At 48.6% G+C, this 11,167-nt stretch overlaps 1 protein-coding gene across 9 annotated transcripts; it reads left to right on the top strand.

Annotated features, from left to right (window-relative positions):
• The first annotated feature begins 1,443 nt into the window (after window positions 1–1,443).
• On the top strand, window positions 1,444–5,245 carry LOC145518408 (BOLA class I histocompatibility antigen, alpha chain BL3-7-like). 9 transcript variants are annotated; one of them, XM_081522910.1, is made up of 8 exons: window positions 1,444–1,537; window positions 1,822–2,091; window positions 2,310–2,567; window positions 3,626–3,901; window positions 4,020–4,124; window positions 4,552–4,584; window positions 4,724–4,771; window positions 4,934–5,245. In XM_081522910.1, exons 1-8 carry the CDS (start codon window positions 1,465–1,467, stop codon window positions 4,936–4,938), a joined length of 1,068 nt encoding a protein of 355 aa, XP_081379036.1. In that variant the 5' UTR covers window positions 1,444–1,464; the 3' UTR covers window positions 4,939–5,245. The 9 variants fall into 9 exon arrangements, with proteins under 9 accessions (XP_081379036.1, XP_081379034.1, XP_081379042.1 ...); XM_081522908.1 differs by having other exon boundaries at window positions 2,292–2,567; XM_081522916.1 differs by having other exon boundaries at window positions 1,444–1,541; window positions 1,934–2,091; window positions 2,292–2,567.
• The last annotated feature ends 5,922 nt before the right edge of the window (window positions 5,246–11,167 follow it).

Raw genomic sequence — 11,167 nt, 5'->3', positions numbered from 1 at the left:
TCCAACACCATAATTTAAAAGCATCAATTCTTCGGTGCTCAGCTTTCTTTATAGTCCAATTCTCGCTTCCCTATTGGCTCAGAGGGTAAAGCGTCTGCCTGCAGTGCCGGAGCCCCGGGTTTGATCCCTGGGTCGGGAAGATCCCCTGGAGAAGGAAATGGCAACCAACTTCAGTATTCTTGCCTGGAGAATCCCATGGACAGAGGAGACTGGTAGGCTACAGTCTAAGGGGTCCCAAAGAGACACGATTCAGCAACATCACTTTCATTTTCACTCACATCCATACATGACTACTGGAAAAACCATAGCTTTGACTAGAAGGACCTTTGCTGGCAAAGTAATATCTCTGCTTTTTAATATCCTGCCTAGGATGGTCATAGCTTTTCTTCCAAGGAGCAAGAGTCTTTTAATTTCATGGCGGCAGTCCCCATCTGCAGTGATTTTGGAGACCCCCAAAATAGTCTCTCACTGTTTCCATTGTTTCCCCATTTATTTGCCATGACGTGATGGGACCAGATGCCATGTTCTTAGTTTTCTGAATGTTGAGTTTTAAGCCAACTTTTTCACTCTTCTCTTTCACTTTCATCAAGAGGCTCTTTAGTTCCTCTTTGCTTTCTGCCATAAGGGTGGTTGTCATCTGCATATCTGAGGTTATTGATATTTCTCCCGGCAATCTTGATTCCAGCTTGTGCTTCATCCAGCCCAGCATTTCGCATGATGTACTCTACATATAAGTTAAATAAGCAGGGTGACAATAAAAGCCTTCACTACTCCTTTCCCAGCTTGGAACCAGTCTGTTGTTCCATGTCCGGTTCTAACTGTTGCTTCAGGACCTGCATATAGATTTCTCAGAAGGCAGGTCAAGTGGTCTAGTATTCCCATTTCTTGAAGAATTTTCCACAGTTTATTGTGATCCACACAGTCAAAGGCTTTGGCATAGTCAATAAAGCAGAAGTAGATGTTTTCTCTCTTGCTTTTCCCATGATCCAGGGGGTGTTGGCACTTTGATCTCTGGCTCCTCTGGCTTTTCTAAATCCAGCTTGAACATCTGAAAGTTCACGGTTCATGTATTCTTGAGGCCTGGTTTGGAGAATTTTGACCATTACTTTGCTAGCGTGTGAGATGAGTGCAATTATTTGGTAGTTTGAACATTCTCCCTAGCAGGAGGGGAGGGATCCGGGCAAAGTCCCAGGTCCCCGTAGGGCGAGCAGCTCAGGATCTCAGGGTCACGGGCGGTGTCTGGGGCTGGGGCGCTCCATGTTGGGGATTCCCCGTCTCCCCGAGTTTCACTTTCTCTCTCACAACCTGTGTCGAGCCCTCCTGCCTGGACACTCGTGACGCGGCCCTACTTCTCACTGCCACTGGGTGTCCGGTTTCTAGAAAAACCAATCAGCTTGTACGCGGATCCCGGTTATAAAGTCTCCACTGACCCGCCCGGACTCTGCCTCTCGACAGACCCAGAGGATGCGAGTCATGGGGCCGCGAACCCTCCTCCTGCTGCTCTCGGGGGTCCTGGTCCTGACCGAGACCCGGGCTGGTGAGTGCGGGGTCGGGAGGGAACGGCCTCTGCGGGGAGGGGCGAGGGGACCGCCCGGGAGTCAGGGGGTCAGTACCCCAGGGAAGGGGCGACCCCGACACCCCTGCGTAGACCCGCCCCCTCCCCCCGGTCCGTCCTGTCCCTCCCTTGCAACCCGACCCCTCTTTTCTTCTCCCTCCGAAGTTCGGGCCGGTCTTCGACCTCTTCCATCTCACTGGCCCTCCGCCCCCTCCGCCCCCCCGGCCCCTTCACCCTTGAAGGGTCTCACCCCTTCCCGCCCCCAGGCTTCCACTCCATGAGATATTTCTACACCGGCGTGTCCCGGCCCGGCCTCGGGGAGCCCCGCTTCATCACCGTCGGCTACGTGGACGACACGCCGTTCGCGCGGTTCGACAGCGACGCCCCGGATCCGAGGGAAGAACCGCTGGTGCCGTGGATTGAGCAGGAGGGGCCGGAGTATTGGGATGAGCAGACGCGAATCTCAAAGGACACCGCACAGACTTTCCGAGCGAACCTGAACATCGCACGCGGCTACTACAACCAGAGCGAGGCCGGTGAGCGACGCGGGCCCGTGTCCGGGTCACGACCCCCATCCCCAGGGACCGGCCGGGGTCGCCCCGAGTCTGCGGGTCTGAGGGTCACCCCAACATTGCGGAACACGCCCGGCACCGCGACCCGGGAGGAGCCGGCGGGACTTGACCTGGTTTCATTTTCAGTTTGGGTTTAATCACCGCGGGTGGTCGGGGCGGGTCAGGGTCTCACACCCTCCAAGTGATGTACGGCTGCGACGTGGGGCCGGACGGGCGCCTCCTCCGCGGGTACATGCAGTACGGCTACGACGGCAGAGATTACATCGCCCTGAACGAGGACCTGCGCTCCTGGACCGCGGCGGACACGGCGGCTCAGATCACCAAGCGCAAGTGGGAGGCGGCAGGTGATGCGGAGGGAGACAGGAACTACCTGGAGGGCACGTGCGTGGAGTGGCTCGGCAGACACCTGGAGAACGGGAAGGACACGCTGCAGCGCGCAGGTACGAGGGGCGCGGGGCCTCCCTGATCTCCCCTCCGGCTGGAGCCGTCTTCCCACCAGGAGAGGAAAATGGGGCCCCTGTGGGAACAGCGCCCCAACTTCTTATCTGGAGAGGGAGGACTGCGCCCAGGTTTTCATATTCTGTACAAGGCAGTCACCAGTGGCCCCACTGCTCTGAAGGACAATTAAGGAATCCAGTGTCTTTGAGGAAGAAGCAGGAAACAAACCATCCCTGAAATAGCTGGTCAGCGGTGCCCTCTGACCCTGGCCACCATCTTGTGATCCATGACTTTCTCTCTCAAGGCCTGTGCTCACCCTGAGAGCATCTTAGGAGGCCTGACTCCAGCTTTTCTGAGTCACTCAGCCTCCACCAGACTCAGGATCTTTAGTCTGTATTCTCCCCCTCACATTTTTAGAGCTCCTATCCTACTCTCTCATTCTAGAAATTTCCAAGGACTAATATAGATCATCCCTGATCTCGGAGATGAGGCTGTTATCTAGCTCTTGTGCTGCTTTTTCAAAACCATGGTCCTGAATGTTCTGTAGCTCAGAGGATAAAAAATTTCGTAATACATCTGGGGATCTGATGTACAGCCTGGTGACTATAGTTAATAATAATCCTGTATTATATACTTTAAAATTGATTTTAATCATTCTCATCACGCCTGTCAAACAGACACACACATAAGGTAAGTTGATGAATACATTAATTAGCTTCACAGTGTACATATATATCAAAGCAACATGTAGTACACTCTAATGGAGAAGGAAATGGCATCCCACTCCAGTATTCTTACCTGGAGAACCCAGTGGACAGAGGAGCCTGGTGGGCTGCTGTCCATTGGGTCGCACAGAGTCAGACACGACTGAAGCGACTTAGCAGCAGCAGCAGCAGCAGCAGCAGTAGCAGTACACTCTAAATATGTGCAATTTTTGTTAAGTATATGTCAGTAAAGCTGGGGAAAAAATCACTGTTCTGTCCTTTCTCAGTATGCTCACATGCTGCTTCAGTGACCCGTGGAGGTAACACACACTGTGAATTTTCTGATTCTTCCTCAGACCCTCCAAAGGCACATGTGACCCGTCACCCCATCTCTGACCATGAGGTCACCCTGAGGTGTTGGGCCCTGGGCTTCTACCCTGAGGAGATCTCACTGACCTGGCAGCACAATGGGGAGGACCAGTCCCAGGACATGGAGCTTGTGGAGACCAGGCCTTCAGGGGACAGAAACTTCCAGAAGTGGGCGGCCCTGGTGGTGCCTTCTGGAGAGGAGCAGAGATACACGTGCCATGTGCAACATGAAGGGCTTCAAGAGCCCCTCACCCTGAGATGGGGTAAGGAGGGAGATGGGGTTAGAGCTTCCTCTCAGATAAAGCAGGAGCCCTTCAGGCCTAAGTTCAGCAAGGTCAGGACTCAAGCCTGAGGTCAAGGCCCCTTTCCTTTCCTCCACAGAACCTCCTCAGCCCTCCATCCCCATCATGGGCATCATTGTTGGCCTGGTTCTCCTCATGGTGGTTGTGGTGGCTGGAGCTGTGATCTGGATGAAGAAGCACTCAGGTAGGGAAGGGAGGGAGGGATCTGAGTTTTCTTGTCTCACTGGGGGTTTCAAGCCCAGGTAGAAGTTTACCTGCCTGGTTATTGGAAAGAATGCTCCACACACATGTGGAGTCTGGAGCTGATGCTAACATTTTTCTTTTCTAAAGCACATGTGAAAATGAAAGACAAAATGTTCATCTTCCTAATTCCAGTTGGGGACCAGGTTGCCAGCACTTGAAGGTCAGAAGGGAGGTCCTTGCTGAGGACAGACCTCCAGGAGGGCAGGTGGCCCAGTCCTTACGCGTACCCCTTCTCTGTGTTCCTGATCCTAGCATGAGTTTTGACCACCGTTCCAGAAAGTTCTCTGTGGTCCAGGACTAGGGATTCCTTTAGGATCTCATGACTCAGTCTTCTCCCTGGCCTCTCACATGGTATTTTCTTCTCACAGGTGAAAAAGGAGGGACCTATACCCAGGCTTCAAGTAAGTATGAAGGAGGTGATTCCTGAGACCCTTGTGAGGGTGCAGACAGGAGGCCATGGGGGACTCAGCCTCCGCAAAGGGCCTTCTCCAGTTTCTCTCCTGTGGGTTCTGACCACGTCCTGGTCCTGTTCTCCTCCAGGCAATGACAGTGCCCAGGGTTCTGATGCGTCTCTCACGGTTCGTAAAGGTGAGACCAGAAGGGACTAGATTGGAAGGAGGATTGGGGCAGAGGGGACACACTGGGTGGCAGGGATCTTTGAGTGGGGCATGTGGGCATGTGGGGGGCTGTGGAGAATGTCAGCCCTTACATGACTGACCTGAACTGGTTCCTGATTCTTTTCTCTCACAGTGTGAGACAGCTGCCTTGTGGGGACTGAGTGATGCTCCATCCTGCTATGTGACGTCAGATCCCCGGACCCCTCTTTCTGCAGCTGCATCTGAATGTGTCTGTGCTCCTATTAGCATAACGTGAGGAGGTGGGGAGACTGGCCCAGCCCTGCCCACCGTTCCCCCTCCCTACCCTGACCTGTGTTCTCATCCCTGATCCACTGTCCTGTTGAGCAGAGATGGGGCTGGGCCGTCTCAATCCCTGTCTTTGCTTCATATGCACTGAGTAATGATGTCTTATTTCCTTATTGAAAATAAAATCTGTAAATATGAATTTGTTTTTTCTAATTGGTGCCATGCAGGGGGATCCGATAATAAAGGTGAGGATTCCTAAAGTTTGAAAGAGGAAATAAATTGAAACACTGAGAACCTTCCAGATCCATCCACATTTGCTGTGCTGAGTCAGCTGCAGGAGGGACAGGCAGAGGCTGTGAGGAGATGAGTGTGGACAGGGCCTGTGCCCAGTCAGTGACCAGTGCATGGTGGACTTTGACATGGTCACTCCTGGGCTGGGTCCTCGTCTCCGTTCCTTTGTCCTTGTCTCTTCAGTAAATCCTTATCCCACCAAGGACCTGTGCTCATGGATTCAGAAGTCACCTGGGCCTTGTTGGATCTCCAGGACCATGGGCAGGGTGTGTTTCTTAAACGGTTAGCCTAGGATCAGGCCTTGGTCCAATCCTTAGTTCCTGTCTTTTTTGAATGTGTTTATATTTTGCTTATTTAGTTTATTTATTTAGTTATTGCTATTATTGTTGTTGGTATAATAACTTCTTTTTCACGTGTAGAGTCCTGCTCTCATTCTTCTCTGGATGACCCCATCTCTGACAGCAGCAGGGGTCACTTTGTCTGTCATTGTCCCCACAAGTGCGAGGGGTCCATGCACACAGGATTCTCAGTGGTGTCAAGAGAGAAATTTCAGAGTCATCCAGCTCTTGCCTTCCTTCTAGACATTTTGCTGGATTCTTTCCAACTTTTCTCCATCTTTTTAAAGAAACCACATGCTGTAACTTGCATAATTTCATACCTTGACTTAATTCTTGCTGGACTTTTCTCTTCTCTGCAGTCTGCCCCCTCTTCTGCCCTTACATCTTCTAAGGCTACTGTTGGCTCCCATCTCAATTCATGGATTTAGAAAGCAGGTTGAATATAGGAGCCAGAAGCGAAGGATCTTCCTTTCTGAAGAGATAAAGAGCCTTGTGTGTGGTGTGCAGGCTGACTGGTGAGGGAGGGAAGGGAGATCAGCGGTTGTGAGTAAAATACAGGCAGCTTTGAGGTCAATACGAATGGATGTTGTGCTGTAACTGCAAGGAGACAGCATGTAGCCTGAGGTCACATTAATAAAGACACTATCTTTAAAACAGGGAAGCACTTTACTGACCACTCATTCAACTGATATTTGGTGTGTGCCAGAGACATGACACAATATTTTGAATCTTGGAGAACTCAATGAACAACAGACACACCTTGTCAGCCATGTGCAGTGTGTTTAGGGGGGAGGGGCAGAGTGTGTACTAGGAGCCTAGTAAGAAGGGAAGTGTTTCCCTTAGAGGTTGGTAAGTATTCTAAGGATGGTGACCCAGCATATAAGTGTGTGGGGACAGGGAAGGTGGTTGTGTTACTAGGGTGGACAGTGGACCTCATTGGGAAAGTGACCTTTGAGTAAAGATGTGAAGGACATGAAGGAATGTCCACAAGGATGTCTGGCAGAGGGTCTCTCAAGGCAGTGGAGCATCCAGTGCAAATGCACAAGGGCAGGAGAGTGTCTGTGTTCAAGGGAGAGCCAGGAGGCAGCTGTGGCTGAAGGAAAAGGAATTGCAATGAGATCCCATGTCTGGCCAGATCCTGTGGGTCTCCAGGATGTTAGAAGTGTGTTGATTTTATCTCAGTAAGCTATGAAGTTATAGAATGATGTGAACAGAGGAGGACCTGGTGTGACTGCTCTCTAGAAGCATCATTCTGGCTCCTGTGCAGAGTCAGGAGGTGAAGGGCGAGGGAGGCAGCAGAGGAGCCTGTAGGAAACAGTGCGGGGTCCAGGGTGGGGATGCTGGTACTTGTCTGGGGTGTGAGCAGGGATGATAATGATGAGTGAGTGGATTCTTGATATATTCTGAAAATGCATTTTACAGATTTGCTAGTGGATTAAATCTGAGTTATGAGAAAGAGTGAAGAAGGACCGCAAAATTTGAGATTTGCAAGTAAGCATGTGGAGCACCTGCTGTGGAAATGAGGGGACTCTGGAAGGAGCATATGTGAGGAGGCATCGCCATCAGCATTTCGTTTAGGGAACTGGCAACTGAGTTGGGTTTACTAGTTTAGGGTTTAGGTGAGATGACTTGACTGGAGAAATAGATGGAAGAGGTGACACCATATAAATGATGTTTAAAGGCTTGAGAACACATGAGGTCACAGATGAGGGGAGAATTGGCTACAGAAGCAGAAGGACGAGGACTGAATCCTGAATCCCCAGCGCTATGGGAACTGATCAGACCACACACCTGAGCAGATGGCACCATTCTGACACCGCGTCTAGATGGCACATGGAAAGGGGTCCAGAAGGACATGAAGGAATGTCCTTCACCTGCACTCCTCTTAGAGACAGAAGGTCTGGAATAGACTTATAACACGGTTGGTGCTGATCTTCAGATCACACATTTCATAGCAAGAACACAGATCCGGATTCCCACCTGGCTGTGCACCAGTCTCCCCTGTACGGCTTGTTCATAATAGATTCCTGGACTCTGTGCCCTACACTCTGAGATGGTGGATCTGGGAAGAGTCCTGAGTATTTTGTAACAATCTCTACAAGCTGTCCTGAGCAGACTGGGATCCACTGACGTTAAAGATTAGAGAATGATTAAGGTGGGGAGGGGTCTGAAACACACATTTAAATGTTTTTTTCCTGAAAGGAAAAAGACAAAACATTTGGTGTGAGTTACATGTTGTTTCTGCTGTGTGCTGTCACCACGCTGAAAATTTAAGAAGTGATTATCAGCTCACCATAAAGAGAGTCTCTGAGTTGCTAAGAGAGTAGATCTAAATTTTCTCCACACATGCAGAAGAGGTAATTATGTGACATGATTCAGTTGTCAGATAAAGCTATGGTGGTGATTATTTTGTAGTACAGAAGTGTATAAAATCAACAATTGTACACCATAAACTGATTCAATATTGCATATCAATCATAATAAAGCAGAAGGAAAAGTCTCTGAATGCTTGGTCTCTGACATTTCCCTACATGGTATTCTTAGGTAGTTCTGGGTGGGGAAAAAAAAGATTTCAAATTGTTCTAAAAGGAACAGAGAGAGGCACACTTGTGGTTTTGAGTTTATTTCAGGGAAAACCACTGAATAGCCCTGAGGCCACAGCCAGGAACAGAATCCTCAACCCCACCCGGGTCAGGTCCCACACAGGAACCCCTTCCCCTGCAGGTGAGCGCAGATACCACTGTTCACAGCACTGTCAGCCCGGATGCTGGACAATAGGCCCATGGCTAGACCTGCTGTCTGCGCTCCTGACACCTAGATGACACACTGCCACCTCTGCACATGTGCCTAAAGCATTCAGTGCAGTTCCAGTCTGTCTGTGTCACCATGTCCTAAGTAAGAGTCCAGCATGTGGTAACCTGCCTGCTGCAGCCTCAGCCTCTTTCTACCTGCAGGAATATTTAGGAAGCAAGGTTTTCTGTCTAATGGAGGAAAGTGTCTGCCTTCTACCAAGATCATCAAGTGTGAAATTCCCCTCATTGGGGAAGAGGGTACAGATTCTGGGGTTGGAGAAGGAGAGTGGGGTGGGGGTGGGGGGTAGGGAATGACAAATTTCAATTTTTTTGAGCAGTGATCTAGATCAGAACTTGGTCTGCTACATTGTAGCCAGTCAGGTTGGGTGAATGAATCAACCACCTCTTTCAACTTCTTCTGTGACGTTGCGTTATGAGAGCCAGTTTCTGTCTACTCTAGTATATACTCTCAGATAAATGGAGTGCACTTCTGAATGATGAAATGATTACTCAAAATGTCCCCCAGCTGCTGTTGTCTCTTTCCAGGCTTATATACTGACATGTTATTGCATGTTAACTTTTGTAAGTTAGGCAGTACCAAAGAAGGTTCAAACTACTGCACAATAGCACTCATCTCACATGCTAGCAAGCTAATGCTCAAAATTCTCCAAGCTAGGCTTCAACAGTATCCAAACCTAGAACTTCCAGATGTTCAGGCTGGATTTAGAAAAGGCAGAGGGACCAGAGATCAAAGTGCCAACGTCCACTGGATCATAGAAAAAGCAAGAGCGTTCCAGAAAAACATCTACTTCGGCTTCATTGACTACACCAAAGCCTTTGACTGTGTGGATCACAATGAATTGTGGAAAATTCTTCAAGAGATGGGAATACCAGGACACCTTATCTGCCTCCTGAGAAACCTGTATGCAGGTCAAGAGGCAACAGTTAGAACCGGACTTGGAACAACAGACTGGTTCCAAATTGGGAAAGGAGTACATCAAGGCTATATATTGTCACCCTGCTCATTTAACTTCCATGCAGAGTGAAAAGTGAAAGTGAATGTGGCTCAGTCGTGTCTGACTCTTTAGGAACCCCATGGGCTGTCCGTGGAATTCTCTAGGCCAGAAGACTGGACTGGGTAGCTTTTCCCTTCTCCAGGGGATCTTCCTGACCCAGGAATTGAACCAGGGTCTCCTTCATTGCAGGCGGATTCTTTATCAACTAAGCTCTCAGGGAAGGCCTATATGCAGAGTATATCATGCAAAATGCTGGGCTGGATGAAGCACAAGCTGGAATCAAGATTGCCAGGAGAAATATCAATAACCACAAATATACAGATGACACCACCCTTATGGCAGAAAGAGAAGAGGAACTGAGGAGTTTCTTGATGAAAGTGAAAGAGGAGAGTGAAAAGTAGGCATAAAACTCAACATTCGGAAAACTAAGATCATGGCATGCAGTCCTATCATTTCATGGCAAATAAATGAGGCAAGAAAGGAAACGGTGAGAACTTTATTTTTTTGGGCTCCAAAATCACTGCAGATGGTGACTGCAGCCTTGAAATTAAAAGATGCTTGCTCCTTGGGAGAAAAGCCATGACCAACCTAGACAGCATATTAAAAAGCAAAGTAATACTTTGCCATCAAAAGTCTGTCTAGTCAAAGCTATGGTTTTTCCATTAATCATGTAGGGATGTGAGAGTTGGATCGTAAAGAAGGCTAAGCACCAGAGAATTGATGCTCTTGAACTGTGATGTTGGAGAAGACACTTGAGAGTACCTTGGACTGCAAAGAGACCAAACCAGTCCATCCTAAATGAAATCAGTCCGGAATATTCATTGGAAGGATTAATGCTGAAGCTAAAACTCCAAATATTTTGGCCACCTGATGCGAAGAACTGACTCATTGGAAAAGACCCTGATTCCGGGCAAGATTGAAGGCAGGAGGAGAAGGGGACAACAGAGGATGAGACGGTTGGATGGCATCACCAACTCAATGGACATGAGTTTGAGCAAGCTCCGGGAGGTGGTGATAGACAGGGAAGTCTGCTGTGCTGCAGTCCATGGAGTTGCAAAGAGTCAGATACGACTGAGCCACTGAACTGAACTTTTGTATTTCTTTGTATATGCATTTTGCTGGGTAAAGTATCTATAAAATTGATCAATTTACATGTGACCCACACAAATGTCTTTTAAAAGGACTAGTTTAGACACCACCCTATAATCTCTAGTCCATGAGGACTAATAATCCAACAGTCTTAGCAGATCCAATAGACATGATAAAAATGCTCATCTTTTTCTTGGCAATTACCAGTCTGGGTCAAGATAAGGTCGTTTACTTGCTTATGCTCACTTTCAATGTCTGTATGTTTCTTACAGTGAGCCGAGAACAAGCATGTCACAAACCAGCACTGGCTCACAGAAGAGATAAAGTATCATTGGTTTAGATGGACTTGTATTCTGACAACTACCCTGGGGCCATAAAAATAGCAGGATTAAAAAAATAGGCCTTGGAGATTCCATTTTTAATAACATGGTTGGCCTGGTTTTAAGGTTTACTTGTCCAGTGAAAGCAAATACAAACAATAGGGTAAGTATAAAAAGCTTCCATAAGTACAGTATTAAGAGAATAAATGTTTAGGCCAAAATATAAATGTGGGCAAAATTTCAGAGGGAATCGTTCTTATCCTTAGGGCATTAGC

Source organism: Giraffa tippelskirchi, chromosome 8 (assembly GCF_054371585.1).
Source record: "Giraffa tippelskirchi isolate mGirTip1 chromosome 8, T2T-mGirTip1v1.2.pri, whole genome shotgun sequence".
Classification (NCBI taxonomy): Eukaryota; Metazoa; Chordata; class Mammalia; order Artiodactyla; family Giraffidae; genus Giraffa; species Giraffa tippelskirchi.
This window is presented reverse-complemented; position numbering and strand designations above follow the sequence as displayed.

Coding starts and splice junctions, on each gene's coding strand:
- LOC145518408 (XM_081522909.1), top strand. CDS start 1,465: ATGCGAGTCATGGGGCCGCGAACCCTCCTCCTGCTGCTCTCGGGGGTC. Junction 2,568..3,625: donor GGACACGCTGCAGCGCGCAG/GTACGAGGGGCG, acceptor ATTCTTCCTCAG/ACCCTCCAAAGGCACATGTG. Junction 4,150..4,885: donor GAAGGGAGGGAGGGATCTGA/GTTTTCTTGTCT, acceptor GGAGAATGTCAG/CCCTTACATGACTGACCTGA.